Genomic DNA, 23,711 nt, shown 5'->3' on the forward strand with positions numbered 1-23,711 from the left:
ATTTGCACCTCACCTTGAATTTGTAGGAGGATCATGGACCTTTTTTCTGAGTCTCTTCTCTGCAGGAGGTCTTTGTGAGGGCCTGTGCTAGAGCCTCCCATCTTCAAGCAGCCCTTTTGCAGAGCCGTGAGTGCTTCCCCACAGCAACTGAGTAGAAATTCCTGGAGAAGCCTCCAGGATGCAGCTTGCTAGTACACTGAATTTGGTCCAAATCCAGTCATCTGCTGTTGTTTGGCACCCTCTGACCATCTCAAAAATGTATTTTCTACCAACCTGTAACTGTTTACTGGTTTATTTTTCTCAGGTTTTTCCCCTATACAATTCTGTCTGAAGTTGAGGCATGGGGCCTTGTGAAGTGCACATATTCCACTTTTCAATACAGAGAGTGGAATCTTCTGGCTAAGATTTTCTAGCCCGTCGTGGTCTAGACAGTGTTTAGACAGACATTCTCCAAATGTTTTATTAGCCAGTAAGATGTGATCAGAAAAAACATTCAAAGCCTGGCAGCATTGGAAACTATTGTGAAAGGGTGTACTAGAGCACATGCTTGGATGGAATAGGACGTGCATAAGGGGGACGAATGGTAAAATACGTGTTTGGGTGAAGCAATAGGTGGTAAGTGATGGGTGATCACCAGCTGCTAGTAATTAGACAAACTTAGTTGTACTTGGAGATGGGAAAATCATCATCTCAGTTGCAGAAGGGATTACTTTTGATGACTTGGATAACATCATCCTCGTTCAATTTTTTGTTTGGTTTACTGAAGACCAAGTAATAACAGAGGCCTATTTGAAGGGTAACTTATCCAAAACATGTCGCAATGTTCAATTCTACAACACCGAGAGCAGACGAGTTAATTTTTCCAATGGTGTGATAATATTTCTACTTCTCAAAATAATGTGTATATACAAATATCTTCATTAAGAGACTAATAATCTCTTCAAGAGAACAGAGCAGACCCTCAGATGGAGGATAGCAACTGTGTGGACACCAGACTGCACCAGTAGTGTTGAGAACATAAATGTTTGCAGGAGATGTTGGAGTGAACTAGAAAGAAGGGGTTCCATAGCATGGTATTTCTTCAAGCTCTGCTTTTGACCTGAGTAGAAGCCAAACAATAATGGCAAGATAGGCTCCTCTTTTAATTTAGATTTAGTCAGGGGCTTTTACCAGTAAACTGTATGAACCTTCATCTGCCTACAAATAATGAAGACTTGAGATAATGGGCCATGGTGGAGGTCAGTTCTCTGGACAGGGGTCTATCGTTTCTTATGCCTTTACTGTTGAGTTCTTCCCTTTATGAATAGAAGATAATGGGGGCTTGGAATTGCCAGTGTAGAAATGAGAAAGTGGGAAATAAAGTGAGAAAATGGGAAACTGGGGTTAGATTCTGTGAGTGCAGTGAAGGCTAGGGCAGCCTGGATTACTGTTAAGTGTCATTTACGTAAATTGGCAGATTAGCTGTCTTAAGGCTTCTGCACTTCATTTGCTGATGTGTTCATTTATATTTTTTTTAAACTTCTGTTGAGAGTTTTGTTTGACAGAAAAGCATACATCTTAAGGAAAATTAATATGCAATCAATCATCTGTAAATGGTGAAATTTGTAATGCTGCAGAGGTTACAGATAGCTGGCAAAAACTTGCATTCCCATGCTTTTTTTCATCCCAGGAAGTATGAAGTTGGCTTTAAAATTCTGTTGGTGGTGGTGATTTTTTTTTTTTCTTGGAGAAATCCAGTAAGAAAAATTGATCTTGGTAAAAGAAAGGGAGGTAACTAAAGATATTTTGCAAGCTCCTATTCTGTTCTAATCATGCCTTTTTTTTTTCCTGTTGCTTACTGCTTTCTGTGGTGGATTGAAGGGAATGATTTTCCACTCGATTGTATATGTGTTACTGTATGACAGTTGGAGACATACTAATTTATTACAGAATGGATATGAAATTTTTCTAGTGAAGAGAAGTGGGAGGGAGAGCATAGAGAAAGGTTTTCTTATGACAGTTAAAAATAATGAGAAAGATTTGCTTAGGAATAAAACATTTCAGCAGAACTTTCTTACAGTTATTTTGAGAGACCAGCTTCTCTTTGCTAGAATGTTTGTTAAGGTCACCTTGGAGTCAGAACTGAACAAAGTGGTGGCTTGGAAAAAGGATGCCTTCTGTTTGTAAAAATACAATTCTTCTGACACTAATGTGACAAATGTAGAACAAAAGTGAAAAAAATTATTGTTACCCTGTCACAAAATGGAGCTTTATGTCCCAACTGCCTTAGACTCTCAGATCTGTGCTGACTTACAGGGTATTTTGGGGCTTAAACACCACAGTGTCCCAGATCTCCATCCATATTGGCTTTCTGCGGCATCCACTACATGTATGGGTGTGTGCTGTGTATCACCCTATACTTTGAAAGTATTTTACGACATCATTGCTGTTTACATAGTACTATAAAATACACGCAGATTAGGCAAAAGTGTATATGCCCTCTGCTCCATTTCATCTTCTGGAATTCTGTTTTGGCTTGGATGGAAGATGCAAGATTCTTCTGTGTGAGCACTCATGTTCATCCCTTCTCCATCTCAAACCTATCCAAAGCTTGTGTCTGCTCTGTCATGTTGCCTTATTTGGTATCTTCCAGTCCCCAAACTCATTTTCTTGGACACCTAAGAAAAGGAGCTTTTTCAACCATTCTCATTAGTCCTTCAAATATTTGCTTTAAGTACAGATGTTTTAGCTAGTCATCTTGATTTGGTGGGTACATACTATGACCCTCTTTAGAAAGAATAGACTAAGGCACTCCGAGATATGGTGGCTTTCTTAGCAGCAACTTCTTAAAATCTGAAAGTTTTCATAAGCTCTATGTAATTAATTAAGTGTTGCTCATACTGCTGTATGACCCCTGAGTTGCTGTGTGGCATACTAAGAGCAAGAAACAATTCTTCTAAAAGGTGTAAAAGTGTGAGCTGGTACACCAAAGTTAGGAATCCAGGAGAATTATTTATGCAAATTCACACAGTAATTTGTGGCAGAGTTGAATGCTTACCCTGAATCTCAGGAGTCCCAGCCTTTTGCCTGAACTGTAATGACAACCTTCCCTTTATTGTGCTGAAGAAAAGCCAATGCCAGAAGTATTGTTGGCTGATGGCATACAGGTGCCATGGAATACAATGTATGTACCCCAAGCCGAGGCATGAGGCACATGGCAAACCTTTGAGATGAGTGTCTCAAAAATTGTTCCTGTTTCTTCAGTCATCCTGGTATTTTGAAGAAATGAAGTACTGTGAACTTGCAGAATATATTTCCAGATTCAGTTGATCAAAATAATTTAGGGCATCTCTTGTCAGTGTTGGTGAAAAGTGACTAAGATCTTAAAAAGACTTCAGGAGTAGATTAGCTATTTTCCACTTATTTATACGGGAGAAAATTGTGTCCAGTTGTGGGAGTTTCATGTGCGTATCTCAAAGAAGAAATGTAAGGTATAGGAGGAAGAAGAAAAAAAAAAAAGTCAAAATTAAAAAGCACCCATAAAGTGATTTTCAGTAGGCAGATATATTTGTATTGAGGACAAATCATTTTCTGCTTTTGAAGTCAGACAGATTGGAGACAGCATCAAATTTTAAAGGTTGAAAAACACAAAACAAAGTTGATGTTAATGATTTTTCAAGGGCTGATACCTTTCAGCTAGATGCACCTTGCTAGTACTTGTGCTGTAAAAGTATGTCGAGTTAAACCTTGTCTCTTTTCTGTACTTTTCTTCAGTTTTGTGAGTCTTCAAATAGAATAATTGGAACTTTCCTTAATATTGCAAAAGTGAATTTTTTAAATTTTTTCTGTGGTATTTTTTTCTTAGCCTATTGCTGGTAAATGAAAACAGATGGACTTCATCGATACCCAAATGACTTCCAGTTGCCTTAAGACCAAGGCACGCTGAAGACTGATAGATAAAGGGAACAGGAAGACCTTTTGTCATGGTTTAACCCCAGCCGGCAGCTCAGCACCATGCAGCCGCTCGCTCAGTCAATCCCAACAGGATGCGGGAGACAATCAGAAGGGTAAAAGTGAGAAAACTCTTGGGCTGAGATAAGGACAGTTTAATAGGTAAAGCAAAAGCCATGCACACAAGCAAGGCAGACCAAGGAATTCATTCATCACTTCCCATGGCAGGCAGGTGTTCAGCCATCTCCAGGACAGCAGGGCTCCATCATACATAACAGTGACTTGGGAAGACAGATGCCATCACTCCGAATATCCCCCACTTCCTTCTTCTTCCCCCAGCTTTATATGCTGAGCATGACATCATATGGTATGGGATATCCCTTTGGTCAGTTGGGGTCAGCTGTCCCAGCTGTGTCCCCTCCCAACTCCTTGTGCACCCCCAGCTACTCACTGGTGGGGTGGGGTGAGAAGCAGAAAAGGCCTTGGCTCTGTGTAAGCACTGCTCAGCAATAGTAAAACATGGCTGTGTTATCAACACTGTTTTGGTCACAAACCCAAACCAGCCCCATACTAGGTACTGTGAAGAACATTAACTCTGTCCCAGCCGGAACCAGCACAACCTGTCCAGCCCTTCTGTCGCTGGAACTACCGATGTGTTACGTGCCTGAGTGTTGAAAAAAGGCTAGGGTTCAGCTGGTCCACAGATTCTCGGAAAAAGCTGCCAACAGCAGTGATGTCAGTGTCAGTTCTGGTGGCTGTATTTCACAGTGACTGATCTGCTATTTGGACTGAAACTACTAAAGTTATTGGATAGTGTAAATTGGTGTAAATCCATTAACTTCTTTAGAGCATTTTCCATTTGCAACAGCAGCAAGTCCAAGTTATTGAATAGACATCCTATGTAATTATTTTAATTTTTATTTTACTGTCTTCCCTGTGTGGCTTTTGTTTTTTTGGTAATGTTTTTGATCATATAGAGTGAAGGAACTCAGCTGTGATTTCAGCTACATGGATGTGTACTTTGGAAAAACATGCTGTCGAGCTTTTGAATGCATCAGAAGTGGCAGGTTTTGAGGCAAGCCTCCAAATCCCTCCCACATATCTGGAGATTATATAATCAAATCCTGTGTGTGTTTCGTGTCGCTAGGACAAAGTACAAACAGCAAAGTGAAATTATTTCTTCTCCTTATATAAAAGGCTGGGAGCTGCCAGATTTTGCAGTGTTATTACAGCAAAAGTAACAGGGAATTTTTATTGGGGTGGTGAGGATGAAGCAGAGATTGGATCCAAACTGAACACAGGCAATAGGTGAAACTCAGTCAAATAATTTTTCTGCACAGTTAGGGTGCGAAGGGAGGGCAGGCAGAGGAAGACAACTCTGTTGACTTTTTGCAGGTGGTGAGACGCCAGTGAGGTCCTTAAATCGTAAGACAACATTGTACTGTCACACATTTTTGAAGAAATTTAAAGCAGTGAGGCAGCATTTAAACCTCATAGTTTAAGATGTTTGTTTGTTTTGTTATGTGCCATTTGTGATTTGTCTCTGTAGCTGGCAATGGTCATGATTTACAAAGTGTGGGAGATCTCTGTTTTAAAAAGTGTGTGTTAGAATGAAAACACTACAGCAAACATTTCTCTACACGTCTACAGAAGTGTTAGAAGTTTCTCTGGCTCTCGCTGAGCAGTGATGTGCTGCTGGCCTGGCAGGCAGCCTGGTTCGGCCACTTTGGTGGAGTCAGGACCCAGTCCCTCCTTACAGCCAAAACCTTGCTTTGTTGTAGAAATGTGTTAGAAGCTATGTGTTGAATAACATGTTTAATAAATATCAGTCAAAAGTGTTCAACAAAAGCTGTTAGATGCGAACTGGTGAGCCATTACTTTGCCTTTGTGGGGTTTGGTTGTTGTCTCCGCTGCCTGTTTCTGAGTAGGCTTTCGCATTTTAGGTGTTTAACTAGCTGCTGCAACTTTTCTTTTCCCTGTGCTTCACACAGTATTGCCTGTCTGGTATAGTGCCTCTTTGTCTTCCTATTTCTGGTACTAAGTTTCTCTTCTTTAGTTTATTTCATACTCTGTTTTCCTGTTTCTCCTGCAATTTCACATATATGAAGCAGCTGCCCACTGCAAAATCTAGAGACAGTAATAAGCAAAGCAACTCAGGTGAAAGTGGAAATCCCTCTTGTGTTCCTTGCACACATAGCAAGGACCCACAAAATTCTCTGCATTTAGTCTATTTTCAAAGTGGCATGTGGAGGAAAACAACCCAAAACACCAAACCCAAACCCTAAAGCTTCTGTTCCTCTCTACCCAAAAGTACTATAAATTTTTTCCTGCACAACTGCCAACTCTAGTCATTGTTTTGCAAATCAGAGATGTATGGTTTTTAATAGATGGCTATAGTTTAGGTATACGCTGGTAGGAGAAAGAAGGCTAGTGACCAGTTCTTCCCACGCTAGTCCAGATCCTTAGGCAATCTGCAGTGGATCGACCTGTATACAGTGTTAGATGGGACACGGCCATTATTCCAACCAGAAAAACTGCAACACAGCAATCTGCTGACCTGAGAGTTATCTGGGGCGGTAGCATGGCCTGTAGTAGATGAACAATTGGGCCTTACTGAAAATTTGGTTGGGACTTGGTTCACTTCAGACTCATCTGTGGTTTGGTTTCTGTGGTTGATGCACAAGGCATGCAGTACCTCCCTTTCCTGCTGGTTTCCAGAACATCAGCTACCCACAAGTGCATGTCTGGTCGGTGCTCTCTGAGGATGAAAGTCCATATGCTGCAATAAATCCGGTGCTGGAAAGTTGACAAAACTCTACAGCAGTGGAGAAAAGTTAGTTAATGTTAAACTATTAGGCTGTGACAGCTTTTCTCTTTGCTGAAGAAGTGCATGCTGGTCTAGTAAATTCCCTGCTTTGAGTTTAGTTAATTCAGATATTTTAGTAGCTCTCAAAGACAAAGGACTTACTTGGTTTAATTTAAACTGTTTATTTTTCTAGTTTGTCAGATTACAATGTAACAGGATTTTAATGTGAGCAGTGCTGGTTATACTGAAGTTCTGCCCAGCCCTCTGTCTGGTCTCCCGCAGGAGCCAATGGCAGAATATAAGAATAGAGAAACATAAAAATATTTCTTCAGAATACCTAGTTGCCCTAAAATTGCACCTTAGGAACTTCCTGAGCAGCTACTATGTACTTTGCAATTCTTAGTGACTTTGTCTTCCAAGAACCTGTCTAATCCCTTTTGAACCCTTTGAAACTGTAGGGACTTCAGCGTCTTCAGTGTCTTGTGGGAAGTAGTTCCATGGCGTTAATGTTGCTGAAGAACCTCTTCCAGTTGTGTGGTTTGACTCTCCCCACACTAGGTGCCTTTGTTTCCAATGCCTACAACATATTGCCTGAATAGGGATATTCAAAGCTTATCATTTTGAAGATTAAATTAGATTTTTTTCCCTATATGTTTTGCATTTATCTACATCTGCCATTTTATTGACCAGTGACTAAGACATTTTTCATAGCTGATGCTACTGTGCTATGTTATGTCCTGTCATCTGCAGACTTTGCAATCTTACTAAATTCACTTTGTGGTTTTGAATGTGTTGAAAAGCAACAAAGAACAGTTGTTGAAAAGTGACCATTTCATCCTGTCCTTCATTTCTCATCTTTTAAGCAACTTGTGCCTGGCCTTCTGAGCACGGAATGTCTGCTTAGTTTCAGAGGCAGGTGACCTTGTTAAAGCCTTTTGGAAGCGCAGGTAGGTTGTATCATTATACAAATGTTTGTTATTCCTTTAAGAAACTTCAGAAAGTCTGAGAGACATCATGTTCCATTACAAAACTGCTCAACTTTCCCTCTGTGTATCCAGGTACTTTAAATATCAGGACACTATTGTTAAAAATAGGTTCTTCAGAAGAGTAGGACCTTCAGGTAAATACCACATATTCATTTTATTTGGTGATCACTGAATGTATGAAATTGTATTTTTTTCACTTTTAAAGGGCAGTCAGAGTTTGAGTGGAGATCTGCTTCTATACATACAGCATGTGCCAGTAAAACCTCTCCTGTGATGTCAACTGTCTGTCCTGTTTTAATGTAAAAGCCTCTGATAAGATTTGAAGCGAGGAACTGCTGTCCTGAGTGGAATGACTCACTGTATTTAATTTTTTATTGGCAGATTAGACATAGGACTTCAGATTGGAAAATTTCACATCTGCTTAGCAATTGCTTAAACATTTAATCTGTGGTGTGACTAAATGCATTCCTGACACGAGTACAGATTGCTAATGATGTGGTTATTCTTCCCTGTCAGTAGATTCCCTCAGTAGATTGTCTTGGAGGAGACTTGATGAAATCATTCTGATTAGCATGCTGCATTAAGTATTATCTTTTCTGATTTAATAGATTGTTTTTCTGATTTTCTTTTGTCGTAGCAACTCTGAAAGCAGTGCTGTAGACTAACATGAGGTGATTTTAACTGTTCTGTGGTAGCAATGCACAGTTGTTGCTTTCAGTGTATCTACCTAATGGTTTGAGCACAGGTCTGAATTTTGCAATGAACATTTGAAAGTGTTGAGCTGCATAAGGCAAAAATAGCTCAGAAGAATATGAACTTGGTGAGTTAAATTAGCATTTGCCTGCCAGGCAATAATAGGAATGGTTCATCCAAAAATGTTACATTACATAGCATGTGACATTTGCATGTGTCTTTCCAGTAGCCTCAGTACATGGAACAATTTCCACAATCTGTGAATAAGCTATTGCTTAATAAATAAGCAGCACGTACTGTCCATGTGAATGATTAGAAGCAGACTATAGCAAACTATGACCAGATTAGTGCAGCGCTTTATGTATGTTTTGAATTAATTCACTGGTACCTTTGTCAAGAAATGTATTGGGAAGGATAAAGAGTCAGCGTGTCTAGGGTATGATGCATCTGTTCTATCCCAAATTTTTGTTTTACGATTAGCCAAAGAGCCACTGGACAAATACACTTTTAAAAGTGTATGCTTTATTGACAGTAGGGCAACTGGGTGACTAGCTCTGAGTTAGGCACCTAAAAATAGTAATATTAAGATTGGATGAGATGGTCCTATGGTCCCTAAGTATGTGCTCTTCTTTTTCTGGCTAATGAGATAGATTGGGGCCTGGAGTCTGACCAGAGCTGTGGTCTGAGTGCAAAACAGCCCCAGATTTTAGTGACGCATTGAATTTATTCCTTTGCCTCAGTTCCTCATCTGCCGTGGAAATACCCTCTTCAACTTTTTTGTCTGTACTGTACCTAACTTAGCCTTGTGTGTGTTTTCTGCAGTGTGTCTTTGGATATTTTTTCCGAGAGCTTCACAGTGACCTTCCCCCTTCTTACCAATAGCCCAGGTTTCCCTGTTCTGCATCTGATCTGGTAAGGGTTTGTCTGCCTGGATTTAGAATGGCTGCATGGCTTGTGGCTGATCAGGTCAGCCTCAGGACTTGAATATTATATGCAGAGGCTGTGTCTACATGACTGGGAGAAAAACAAATAGGAAGCTGCTTTTATCCCTTTTTCAGTTGCCCAGAGCTCATATTAAGAGCTAGAGCATTGCAAGATATTGGATCTGAAACTAATTACTGCTCTGGGACTGAATGTTACTTGTCCTGGGCATTGAGCCAATGTAATTTTGGGAACAAGTCCATGTTTGGGACAAGAGCAAAACATTTCTGTATGATTTTGATTTAAAAGTAAATATATAAGACTTCTGTGGCTGTTTAGAGCTATTCACATATTCAGAGAAATACGATAAATCACAATAAAGATGGATGGCAGTGTTTTAGATCGTTATAAATTCACAGCGAATAACAAGATATCAATATACTGCTTTTTGTCACTCTGGAAGGGTACCTCCTACAGTGACAATTTTGCATCATAGTCAATTGTTATAAGGCGCTTCTCCAAGATCAACACTTAATGATTCTGGGCTGAGCCTTCTGAGAACAAATGTCAATTACAGAACTCAATCAAAGACTGAGAATAAATGTCAATTAAAGATCTGCAGTTGTTTTCTTCAGAGTTTAATGTATCTTTTCCCCCCTTCTTCCCCCTTTTTATTTGCCTAGTATATTGGACATATGAGTGTGAGTTTAAGGGGTTTTTGAGGACAGACAACATACCTGGAGGTCGCAGGTTTTTAGGTTCCAGAATCTAGAGTTGAGAGTCTGGGCACGAATTACGTGGCTGCCTCTGAAGTGGATGTATGTTGAGCAAGCTATATTGTATGTGTTCTGCCATACCGAGCCTCCTGGGCTGAGGGACAGCACTGCAGCTCAGTAATGGAAGTGCTCTATACATATGTCTATACGTGCATATGTGTTTTAGCTGTATGTGTTTATGGGCTTTTGCATACATGACCAAATGTAGAGTTTCAGTGATGAGAGAGGTTTTTAATTTAACGTCAGTTGCTTTTCAGTTTTACGTGGCAATCTGCATGTAGTACTGATTTTAACACCGTATCTCGGTAGCATGGTAATTTAGTTGCCATGTGAATACAAATCTGCAGGGGGAAAATTGAAAGCCTGTTATTGTAGTTTACCAAGTATCCTGTGGTGTTCCTCAGAAAAGATTGCAAATTATATTTTTGCATATTAAAAAAGCAGCTGCTGCCCTTGAAGTCACAGATGTACCCTTTACAAGTGTTTTATAATACACTTGCACTAATTTTCTGAGAAACCAGAGCAGATTCTTCTGTTTGTATTTCACGGATTACCTATTAGCTGTTTGATAAATACTTTAACTTTAGGTCACACAGCTCAGTAAGGAAGAAAAAGGCAAAAAAGGATGTCCTGGAAAGATGCCATTTTCACTGGCATTTATTAAAATAATTTCTGTAAGGGAATGAGGAAGGGTAAGGTCCATCTGCTCTGCTGGGCTGCTGTGAGGGCTCCTCAGAACTTGAGTCACTATTATGAAGGTACTTTTTTCCAGATGAAGAGTTGAGCTACAGCTCAAGCTCCTGTGCCCTGATTTGCAGAACGTAACACAGGTCATTAAGGTCATTCTGTTTCTTAATGATTCGCGTGACAATAATGTCTGTATTTTGAGGAATGGTGAAATGCATACTCCTTGGTGTAAAGCTGCAGATAAGGCTTTAATCTGAGATTCAGCTCAACTGTGATCTGATGATTATGATCACACTGCTGACTTTGTATTGATCTGTGTCTTCAAGTACAATTGGTTCACGTTACTGTAGGTTAACTCAACACTTCTGACTGGTATTGTGTGTTTGATAAATAGTTCCCTGCCAACTGCTAACCTCTGGGTTAAATTTGTGGCAAGGGTGGCTAGGATCACAGTCGGCCTCACTTGGGGCATTGATGGCTTGATGCCTCTTTCGGTGGAGAGCATGGTAGTACTGTTTGAATGTTCTGAAGTGATAAGTAAAACAGTTTGGTGTGGCAGCAGCTGGTATAATTTCCTTTGGTCTATAATGATACTGTGTTTGTACCTGTAAAAGATTTTACATGTATAATGTTAAATGATTATTACAATGAGTGATAAGTGAATCATAATGGTTTTTTTTCTGATACATTTATGGTAAGACAAATAAGGTTTTATAAATTTATTAATCATTTTTAAAGTGTCTTTCACTTCCGTTCTGTCTACCTTTGGATCTAAGACAGCAGAATAAATTAATTTTAGAATGGCGTTTATGTTAAGTAAAAATGCATCGGGGAAAAAGCATTTATGCTGCTCAGTGTCACTGGGGCATTAGAGAAATGAAAAATTTCAGTTTGAGGTTAATAGGACGGCGGCTTTGTTCCTTTTGTTGCCACACGTGCCATAAGTGGGGCACGAGTGAGGTTGACAAAAGCTGGCAGTAGTTAGGGTGTTGTTAAAACCCAGTGGAACTGGGTGGTGAAGTGGTCCAGGTGGTGACATTCTGCCACCTTACGTGGAAGTGCACTTGGAATGGAGAGACACCAGCCCGTGTTTCTGATGGGATGCACGCCGATACGATCACATCTAGCGTGCATTAGCTGGCTCTCTGTCATTTAATGGAGGAAGGTTATTAAGGGAGAAGGTGGAACTGGGGAAGTTGAGTACTGTGTTTTGAAGTGCCGAAAAGTGGTGTTTAGTAATAAAATGGAAAGGTTAGCAGTGAGAAAATGAGTGATGATGGGAAATGCACAGCAAAGTGCAGAAGTGCAGAACAAGACGCTCTTTTTAAAGTGTGCACTGTAGTTCCTCTTTCTGTCTTGCATAACTTGAGGGCAACCATATCACATATGATTATTGAAAAAAAGGATTTGTGCGAATAACGTCTTCCTATTCTTGTTTACGTTACTCGTAAAGTTCAGAGCAGAACATGCTTCTGAAAAAATGGTGGCAAGCCTTGCCCCATCTTTGCATCCCAACAGTAGAACTGAAATGTTGTGTGTTTTCTTGTCTTTTGGCGAGACGCATTAGACCAGCTTCGCTCAGCTTCAGCTTTGTTTCCCTGACAGCGTATTCACCCGGATGAGCTGCGGCGGGTGGTTGGTTGCAGACCTGAGACCTCTGAGGAGGCTGCTGGGCCTTGCTCTGGCTGCCTGAATGCACGGGGCTGAAACCTGCTTCCCACTCCATGCCAAGGAGTCAGAAGCAACGTGAGCTCTTATGTGTGGTGGACTCATAGAGCTCCGCTTGCTGTCCCACTGTGATTTTTTTCATTGTAAAAATCTGCTTGTCCTCTTGGTAGAATGAAAATGGAGGTTTAGAATGAATTTCTGTCTGTGAAAACCAGTAATGTCACAGGAAATGCCATCCTTCATCTCTGGAGTCAGTTTGTCTGTAATCTGGCACATGTCCACTTTATATCCCTGGATATCCTGCGTATGAACAAGTTTTGGGTCCATTTGTGATTCTTGGGCTAGATTCTGTTGAATGCTTCATTAAAAAAAGAATTTAATCCTCTTCAAAACATTGGCAGTGGGCTTTCTGGGAGGACAGTTTTCAACTGCGCATTTATCAGTGTCCCTTGTGCTGTACCGCATCTTGAGCGCGCTGGCAGGGAGGAAAAGGGAGGCGTGCTCACGTACGTGCTTGTCGTTACTCTGGCTGGTTTTAACAGGAAACTGGTTTTGCTGGAAAATCTTAAAGGTACCATATTTGAAAAGTTGCTTCTCTTTTCTGACCTTAGATTTCCATTTGGATAAGTGAAGGGAAAAATGACAGTCTTTATATCAAGATATTTTGACATAAAGAACTGGCTTTTAGAGTAGACCATGTTCTGCATTCCATTATTGTATTTTATTTCATTTATGCTTCAGGTGTTTTTAAGGTACTGTAATGAAGAATCATGCTTTCTGTTATACTCAAAAGCCAGGGAAGCAGTATTTGACTATGATGTAAATGCAAATATGCACAGCCGTATATTTTGCATTAGGCACTTTTTACAGTGGACAATTCTGTTTAAGGAGTGGGGATGCCCTTGAGTTAATAATAGCACAGAATTGTTGGCCTCTAAGTACATGCTGAATTCTTCATGTAATGTGGAGAAATTATCTTTTCCTCTCTGTTTTCCAGGGGTGGGGGAGAGCGGGGAGTGGAATGGGTATGTTTGCGGGTTTTTTTTATTGTATCCTCTGCTAATGTATATATCAATAAAACTTTTAAGCTACATTTTGGTTACAGTTAAAGCAAAAACTAATAAATGCAGTACTAGAACATATGAAAGACATTTATGAGATGAACTTGAGAGGGAAAAGATTTATTAATTGGTATGTTTTCTGTTCTAAATACAAGATGTTAAAAAAGAGACTTACATACTGCATTGTGTCAGCTGATCTAATTTGCTCTTGAGATGTGTCTAGTTGGGAGAGACTGCTGTGAAAGGGAATGCAAATCCTGAAAAATGATAAAAAAATAAAAATACTGGTACAAACCTTGTTCAGCCTTATTCCATGAGAAGTTATGTGTGTGATTTTCCTTCTAGAAGAGAAAATAAATACAGCTGTGTCCATAAGAGCTACTCTATGTTGTAACTTGGCTGACTGGTGAGGAATAACTACAGAAACGAGTGTTATTTGCCACAGAGGGCTCCTTTTTATTGATGTACTATCTCTGTGTCTCCCTCGAAGACCCAGATCAGAGCAGAACCTGGAACAGAGTCTCCGTGTATTTGGAGCTTGCTGAGAAATGCCGTGCCCGTTGTTTGCTTGGAATGGTACGCAGAGAATACTGTAGCTCCAGGGTAGCAAAGATCGTATCCAAGTTTTTCCAGCGACCTAGCCAAACCTGAAGGAGTTTACTCTTTCAGCCAGTTGCCTCCTGAAAGCCTTCCAATTTCCAAGTTTCTTTTCTTCTCATAATCACTGTTAAAAAGCACTGGAACATCATCGTTAACATTTGTTCTTACAAGAACACTACAGCCAGTAACACAGCTGAGACGTGTTTTCATTTAGGGTAGGTTAGTTGCTGCTTACACAAGACATGAAGTACTCTAAAAAGGTACAGATAAATCTTGTGGTCTGATACTGATAGATCTTCATGCCGTGATTGCGTGATTGAATGGCATGAGCTGAAACTTCTAGTAGTGTATCTCTTACGTCTTGGAAGCTTTAGTGTAAAAGCAGATGCAGTTGTTGTTGTTATCCACTGAAATCAGCCTATACAATTCAGTCTTATTTTGGCTTGAAAGCTATAAAAACTTCTGAACGGAAATCATCCCAGTGCTTTTATTTATTTATCCCAGTGAATTATTTTAGTCCCACTGCTTGCCATATCCCACGTTTTAGAGACATTAATGTACAGAAATCTCAAATGGAAACTTCAGTACTAGATTTACTCATATGGCTTTCCAAATGTAAGATTGTATCGTGGCTCCTTTGCATAAATCATGGTGATTTAAAATAAAGTTTAAGAAAATGGATAATAATGATGAGAGATTGCTTTCTTCAGTCTTGTTTCTTTGCTCTCCTTTTTAAAAGTTATCTTTTGGTTTTTTTGTTTCATTTGACTAGAGACAGATGAGGGAGATTCTTTTGGCTGAGGTACCTGTTTAACTCTTACCAACTCAACTCCTGAGGGAATTATAATAACATAATAATGTTTAAAGGAATATTTTCATTACCGTGCATTTAAGTGGCTAATTGCTGTTAATAAAGGGGAGCAGCCCACCAGACTCAAACAGAAAGACATAAGGTGCAATGAGACTTTTGAAATTCATTTCAGGAGTTTTTTTCTAGGTTCGGTGTTGGGAAAACTTCTCTCCTGGTCTGTGCCTGGAGAATACCATTTCTGTTTCTCTTCCCACAGACGACATCAGCTCGTTCGTAGGGGCTGGCACACTGAAAGCTGGAGCAACAGCTTCACTCTCCCGGCCAGCCAGAGAAATAACGTCTTAGGTCATGGTGGTACTACGGAGGTGATGTAGGCGAGGGAGGCACCACCGTGCTTTTCCCCACCCGCATCAGGGCGCACGGAAAGCCCTGTCCTTGGCTTCTCCATGAAAGCCTTCCCCTTCCCTCGGGTCACCTGTGCTTCCCTTTCTCTCTGCTCCTGTGGTGATTGTTTTCTCTTCCTGGAAACATGTAGGGCTTAATCACACATAGCTCGTTGCTTGCATTCTTTTACTTTCTTGATAAGCAACTTTGTGGTGTTTTTGTTGTTTTCCAGCCAGCAGGCCATACCAGGCAGTTGCTCTGTAATGACAGGTTGTGGGTGGAGAAAAGATGGTGGAGAAGTTAACTAATATGTGTAGTGCCCACTCAGCGGCAGTTTCCTCTGTGGCATGTTCCGGACAGGTCTGTCGTCTTCTTACCTGAAGTCCTCTTAAATAACTAAGAAAAGACTATCTTCTGGGAAGAAGAAACATGGATTGATTTTATTTTTAAGCATGTGATAGGTCGTTACACTAACATGTGACACTATCTCTTTCCTTAATGATAGTGGTGGTTGTGCAGTGGCAGTGATATCCTGTGGTCCCAGGGGTGAAGGGAAGGAAGGAAAGTAATTTCACCGGTCTATTTCAGAACTGTTTAATTCTAAAACAAGTGTTTTACTCAGTTTAGGCTTCAGTTCGTTATTGAATCAGCGTCAGAGCTTTGGCAGTGCAAACTTACCCAACTTTCATTGTTCAAAAGGAAGGAAATAACATCTAATTTTTCTGATAGAATAAACATATTTTGAGACCTGCTCCCTGTGCTGCAGCCCCCACACACTGTTATAAAAGCAGTGACCGTGTTGGTTTTTCCTGTTTGTGTCACGGCAGAAGCTTTGATGCGTGTTGCTCAGAAGTTAGTTGCTGCAGCACCCATCCTTCATCCTCTAGTGGTGCCTGTTTCTATCTCAGTAGACTCATGAGTTGAAGAACCTTTTTTATTTTTTGTTAAAATTTTGCCATGAAAGATTTAGTCTCATCCTTTTCTGTTTTTGTCTTGCATAATGTATTCTGACCACAAGCGTTAAAATGTAGCTCTTTCTGAAGAATCGCAGCAGAGTTTGGTGTAATTTTAGAAAGTTTACAGATGTGCCACTGGGATTTGCAGAGGTTTTGTGCTCAATAATTTAAATATTGCTATTTCTGAAGATTTTATAGAACTTAAACTAGAAGCCCCTGGGATCATGTGATCTCACCTGCTTATGAATCATAAGCCAGTAACTTATGTGTGGTTACTCTTAAATTGAGCCTAAATACTCATGCTGGACTAAAGCCTAAAGATGTTTGGCTGAAGCAATCTTCTAGAAAGGGAAAAATATCAAAATAAAATCATGGAATGGTTTGGGTTGGAAGGGACCTCAAAGACCATCTAGTTCCAACCCCCCCCTGCCATGGGCAGGGACACCCTCCACTAGACCAGGTTGCCCAAAGCTCCATCCAACCTGGCCTTGAACACTTCCAGGGAGGGGGCATCCACAGCTTCTCTGGGCAACCTGTTCCAGTACCTCACCACCCTCACAGTGAAGAATTTTTTCCTAACATCTAGTCTAAATCTACCCTCTTTTAGTTTAAAGCCGTTATCCCTTGTCCTGTCACTCCATGCCCCTGTAAACAGTCCTTCTTCAGCTTTCACTTTTTCATTTGAAGGCATTTTCTGCAGTCCTTCAGTCATTCTTGTAGCTCTCTTCTATGCTCATGTGAACTTTATTCTTATCCTTTTAAAAAAGTGCAAACTAAGGCTGTATTCAGTATTTTTGATCTCAGTAATGCTTTTTAAGATCTTGTTTTGAGATTTAAAACCTTGCCTGGGCTTTAGCCCAATTCTGAAACTGCACTGTTTTATAGTTCACTTCTTTTTATGGCCACATTCGAATGCAGCTACTGTGGCTTTAGGAACTATGTTTCTCACAGTGTACGGGGTGTATCTCATTGCGTCTTCTAGTGGTTGTCTTAAAGTTCAGCACAGTTATGTACCGAATTGTTACATGCAAAATCTACTTCTTTTTATTGGAGAGAGAGTGAATTTATTTTGATGTGATAAATCAGAATGCCCATTATCATAACTGTTATTTTGGCGTGCTACTAAGCAAGGAAGGTAATGCAGTCCTAAGTATATTTGCATGTATTTGTGACTCTGGTGTTGCCCAAATTCTCCAAAATTGTATGAATTCTGTTAGGCACACGATCTGTTAGCTGAAGTGTACCTGAGGCTGACTTTGCTTTGGCTAACCAAAAATTAGGTTTGATTTAAATATACATTTATATAGATATAGATACATGCATGTGCATGTATACATGTATTTATAGACACCTTTGGTTCCTAATCCTGAGAAGACAAAACCACTGAAACTGGGGCATCACACTGTTCAGGTGTTTACAGAATGGGAGTTATATTTTACATAACAGTCCTTTAGAAACAAAAGAAAAGAAAATCTGATCTTTGAACTATGAAAAGATATAGGCAAATATTCCACATCTGTTTAACTGGGAAGAACATCTACAGTGAAAGCTTTTTGATTTGGGCTGTTTATGAGACAGTGACTTTTTCTTAAAAGCTGATTTTGGAGTGCAGAGTAACCGTTGGAAGTACCACCCACTTTAAATCTTTCCTTTGTAAGGCTGTGATGAGTCACAGAACATTGGAGAAAATTTTTGTGCAAATTTCAATAATTGAAATTCTGGCTCTCATTTTCCTGTCTTTTGAATAGTAGAGTATAGCTTGTGTGAGTTGAAATCTCTCTTTTTTCTTTGACTATTCTATTACAAAATGGAGAAACCTTTCATATTGTGGCTGTTTTTCATGATACTTTTCAAATACTAGAAAGAACTACTGATAACACTAAAGCAGTATGAATATATTATTTTCTTTAGGATGGAAGTAACCTTTTGATGGATAATGCCTTTTGGTGATGAGTTACTTGCTTCAGATATGTGTCTATCATTTGATCTCTTTCTTCTGTAACTTGGTTTCTAATGACAGATTTGTAAGAATTCGAAAAGGCATTTGTTTTCAAGTTGTACAATAAATTAAGACATCTAAGATCAAAGAGAGACTGCAATCTTCCTCGTGTGTTGTGAAACTTCATCCATTCTAATACTGCTGTATGCCAGCAGTGGTGGCATGGAGTGGTGTCCCACAGGTGGCCTGGGGGATGCTCCAGTTTGCCTAATGCTTTTCCCTGGAGGAGCTGGGAGTGATCGAGTTGCAGGTACTCACCAGTTAGCACTTTCTGCTGCCTGCAAGCCCACGAGACCTACGCTGTTCCTCAGAGGCAGGTGGGGAGCCAGCCTCTCTCGGCAGCACTTGTCGTCTTCTGGCCACGCTGTGCTGGGTAACCTGCCCTGGCAGGTTTTGCCGCTCCCCATACCCACGTTCTCCTCCTCTGATTTTTGTGCAGGCAGTTTGAGACAGACAGATGGATGTGGTTGATGGCTGCTGTTGCTGGAGAGGGTGTGAGAGAAGGGATGTGGAGAGACGAGGACACGTGATGCTTTGTGGGGTTCAGCGGTGGGAAGGAGCCACGGCCACTGCCTCGCAGCGGGTAGCTGCCTGTCCCAGGCTGCTTCAAAATCCCTGGTCTGGCCTCTGCAGCTGCTGAGATTGGATTTTGCTGCCCTTCTTTCAGCTCCTGTCTGAAGAATAAGTTTATCTGAGAGCCACTGCTTTTTGGTAGTTCATGCTTTTTTTCAGAAAGACTTTAAGTCCTCTGTTGGTTTACTGCTTCTGCATAATAGCCTTTTATAACACAGGAATCTTAAATAATTGCAACTTGTCTGCAAGATGTGGCAATTGGTTTTCCTTTCTTTTTGGCCCTGCAAGCAGACTGTAAGCCTGTACTGGGTTGTTATTACTCCCTGAGCAGATAATTTTCTGGGCCTGAAGGAAAGGAATGCTTGTCTGGTTATGGGGCAGTATTTTGTAAGCTGAGTTCAGTTTCATGTTGCCAGTCCTGTTTTGCTGACTGAATTTGCATTCCTGTACTTTAAAAGATTTGTGAAAAGATTGTCTGTAGTGTTTTTTTTTAAAAAAAACAAAGGCATTTTTTTGTTTGTGGTGATGTATTGTGCTGTTTGATAAAAGATGATGAAGATGATAAAAGCCAACGTATTTTGTCATTTTAAAACACTTATTACTCTTAATGAATTGCATCTTGAATTCCGCTTAATGGAAAAACTGTCCTAAAATAGAAAACAATCTTTACCAGCACTATCTGTCTCAACGGGTGATTCTTTTTTTCTTCTTCTCTATGTCTAAATAAGATGGAGAAAGTAATAGGAAAACATTCTTTCTAATTCACAGTCCTTTCAAGTCAGAACTTCTGGTAGTAAGATGACCTTCCTAGAATCTTCTCCAAGTTTAGCTGCAAACTGTGGTTTCTGGGAGAATCAAAATCACTTTCCCTTGAAATTCTTAGATTATTTTTTTTTTTTCCTTTGTGGGTTTGGTAATCAGAATAACAAGCCCCTTTCCAACTGAGGAATTGCTCTTCTGTGTTTCTGGGTTCTTCCTTGAAAGTAAGATCATGTTTATTCCAGAAGTTACGTCCAGGTACCAGCAGTATGTCAGGCTGCTCATCTCATGGACTGCAGAATGCAGGGAGATGAAAAGGAAACAAAGAGAGCATAAAGGGGAAAAAATACAGATAGAAAGTACATTTGTAGAGAGGTCAGGAGAAAAAAGCAGGGAAGCGGAAGACCTAGTAAATTAGTAAATAAAAGGGAAAGGGAGAAGAGAATGTGGTGATGGATGGTGAAGGAACAGGGAGAACTGTAGACAGGAGAACTTGACCCCTGGGCAAAAAGACTTTGTTTTGTTTTCATAAGACATGGGGCTTAATTTCCAGTTTTGCTGAGCTTTCACAGAGATATGAAAGGGGAATGAGAGAAATGTAGAAAGCCTGGAATAATCATAGAAGATAAACATACCAGTGCTTGTATGTGGTCTCACATAAATGCCTGCATCAAATGCAAGAGAACATACATCTAGACATCAAGAAAATGGAAGAGAACTAAGGTTGATACAGCCACACCAGGAGAGCAAGAAAATGATAAAAAATGATGTGCTGTTTTTAGTAGCATGCTTTCAAGTGGATGCAGGCATGTAAGAGTTTTGACAAATTGGTAGTGGAGTGGAATATGTGAACAAGTAAACTCAATGGATTTTAACCTAGATAGGGAAAATAAGATTCACAGAAGCTTGTATAAGCTGTGATAGATTCAAATCTGTAACCTAGTAAATGTTTTTAGGACTGCTTTGGTTTTTGGTTTGGTTTTTTTTTTTAGAAATTGCATGGCATATGTTCATCTGTGAAGTATCAGAAAAGTTCTGAGTTTTTGTAATCTTGACCATTTAAAACTCTCTGGCCTAGACTTAACTTGTTTACATTCAGCTGCAATAACTACTTATACTAATCACATCTAATCCTGGAAACACATCTATCTACAGAGGGTTGCATATTTGGTTTATAATACTTAATTCTTCTATAATTACAAATAGCAAGCTGTGTCCCTGTACTTAGCAATGGCTTTGGGGCATGGTGGGAAGGAACTGATGGTAAATGGATAATTCCTGACTTCTTGCGTACTAACTTCTCAAGCTGCTTTATCTGTTTTAATCCAAAAGCAGCCCTTAGAACCGAAGTGTAATCCCTAGGCTGTGTTGATGCAAATGATTTGCATGCCAAAAAGAGTCACTTGTGTGAAGAAGGATAAAAAAATGGGCTTCAAGATGGATTTTGTTTTACATTAGCTGGTTAGTATGTAAACTTAGTCTTATTGAAAAGAAGGAAAAATCTGTGTATACCGTTGGATAATCATAAATGTTTTTGTGCTATTCTTTCTTTCTTTCCAGATTTGAACATGGAATTCAACCCATCAGATCATCCGCGGGCCAGTACAATATTTCTCAGTAAATCACAAACAGATGGTAGGTTACTGAATTTATTACTGTATTTGGTAGTACAGTTACCTCTAACACCTTTGTTAGAATGCATGCGATAGTCTCTTAATATATAATTCCCCTCCCAAAAAAAGAGGCTTTTATAGGCATCATGCTAAAATTGAAACAAGTCACACCTTTAGTTAATTATTTTGTCAGACCAGTAGTAGAAGGTACAGGTTTGCATCCTGTCTTGTCCTGAAATTGTAAGTTCCAAGTAGTGGTTGTGTCAGAACTACAAATATTGATAAAGCTTAATATAATTATATTTTAAAAATATTTTCCCTAAATCCAGAATTTTCTGTGTAACTGGTTTTTTTAAAACTCTGAACATTAGGCCAAGCTTCTGGGAAATGCATGGGGAGTATTTTCTTGAGAAAATGCCAGTTTACATTAGCTAAGAAGACAGTCCAGAGTTTTCTCCGATATAGCTGATACTGTAAATGAGCTCAGTGCTAGATTTTAATAACACAACAACCCCCATCCCACCCAAACATTCTCTCTTCTCTCATTATGGAGTTGATAAAATCATGTATTTGTCTGGGCTATTTTTTATTCCTAGATAAAATGATCCCTCTGGAATTACATCTGTTAAGCAAGCCTCTTGATAGAGTTAGTAGAATAGAAGCCATTTATTCTGGCTCTTTCGTTCCCTGTTGGACATGTATGACATGTTGTTTTAGAAGTAGATGAATAATCGATGCAAAACACATTATTTTCTACCAAGACTTTCAAAGCAGTTTCTGCACTGTAATTCTGACTGTTCAGTATGAATTCTTTGTCCTTGTTTCTGCTGCCTATAAATGCAGTTTTTGATTTACATAGTAAATTGCAGTGTCAAAGACATCACTTAAAAATAACGTAGTTTTCACTTACTGTATATTTTTCACTAATTTTTGAGTTACTAGAACAAAGATGATATACATTTAGGCCCTAATTGAAGAGTTGATTATGTGAGTACCTCTTTTACCCTTCAGAGTGTCCTTCTGAATTCAGCCCTGGTTCTGTCAATACCTTATTATGTGTTTTTGGATGTGTGATTTACCATTTTAATCTGGTTTGGTACTCTGTAAAATGAATATGATAGTATTTCCATACTACATTGTATTATGAAGATTGATGTCTATTTTATAGTGTTTTTATAGTGTTTTGAGACTGTATAATCCCATATGGATGCTACCTCTTTCTTATTGCAGCTTGTTGAAAGAAAGGACAAAAAAAATCCCAAGTCCAACAGCTAAAAGTTTTACCAGACCTGATGATTATTCTTACTTGTAGTAATAGTGGTTAATTTATTGCAGTATGGAGTTAACTGTAAGCATTTTTTAAAATTGCAGTTTGCACCTGTGCTAGAGTTGGTCTATGAAACTTTGTTCTAGTTTAATATGAAGAGCATATTTTGAGTGAGAACAATGAATTTAGTAAAATAATACAGAAATGTTATTAACAGGAGCATAAGATCTGTTCAGCTATCCTTAATCATAGTGAAAAAAATCCAAAGGCTATTTCGCTTGTACAAAAGAAAAAAGATGCTGCAAACATTTATCTGCTGATGTATTGCCAAGAACTGTCCTGTTCTGGTGGAACAACTCACAGTAGTAAGCATTTTGCTTGGCTGTACTTAGGGCCTGTTGTGGAACCAAGTGAGCTGTAGGAGTTATTCAAGGATGTTGCCTAACACCAAATGCAATAGAATGCTTGTTAAGGGGAAAATATCATAATGTTTTAGGGTGTGTAGGGTTGTATTCTGACAGCCTTCTGTGGAGTCTAGGGGACCCCCAGGACTTCTCAAGACAATGTAGAAGGGGAAAGCTGAGCTGGCAATGTTGAAAACATGTAACTTGGGCATGTAGCTACCTCTGTCCACTACTTGTATAGTGTTGGGCTGGCAAACCTTCCTGTTGACTGTAAGTGAAACTATTTCTATAGATAAGACCTGCAGATATTTAAAATACACATATTGGACAGCTGAGGGGCATTACGACTCAAAGTTTCATCCAGGATCTGGGTGTGACTCTTGAGTGTACATCACATGTTTGTGCAGTGGGAAATGGCCAAGTCTATCACTACGTGCTAGAGTGACTTGGCAACGCTACTTTCAGGCAGTTCCATGTTTGGCTTTCTAGTAGCCCTCTACTCTTTCAGCCTCAGTGGTAATCTTGTAGTACTGTCCTGGCACAGGAACTGTGCTTCAGCTGCTTGTGATCAACACGTGAGTGAAAAGCAACAAGCTGACTACGCCAAATATAAGACAGGACGTGGCATCTCTGGGTATCACATGGTCTGAATTTTCCCTTGTTCTGTGAAGCTTGGATGCCATGCTAAGCATCTAAATCTGTCCTGTCCCTCTTAGTCAGGTAGTCTCAATGTATCCTTAATTACCTGAGTTTTCAATGAATCTGTAGAAAAGCTGAAGACACAATAAATATTAATTAGATTCCTAACTGAAGCAGC

At 39.7% G+C, this 23,711-nt stretch overlaps 1 protein-coding gene across 2 annotated transcripts in view; it reads left to right on the forward strand.

Moving 5' to 3' along the window:
* Positions 1–23,711, forward strand: part of CCNY (cyclin Y) — a 128,324-nt gene that overhangs the window by 53,823 nt on the left and 50,790 nt on the right. For both annotated transcript variants that reach the window (XM_075746567.1, XM_075746568.1), the window contains exon 2: positions 21,171–21,245. In XM_075746567.1, coding sequence (XP_075602682.1) covers positions 21,171–21,245 — 75 coding nt within the window. The remainder of the gene's footprint in view (positions 1–21,170; positions 21,246–23,711) is intronic.

The sequence above is a fragment of the Balearica regulorum genome, chromosome 2 (assembly GCF_011004875.1).
Source record: "Balearica regulorum gibbericeps isolate bBalReg1 chromosome 2, bBalReg1.pri, whole genome shotgun sequence".
In the NCBI taxonomy this organism is placed as follows: Eukaryota; Metazoa; Chordata; class Aves; order Gruiformes; family Gruidae; genus Balearica; species Balearica regulorum.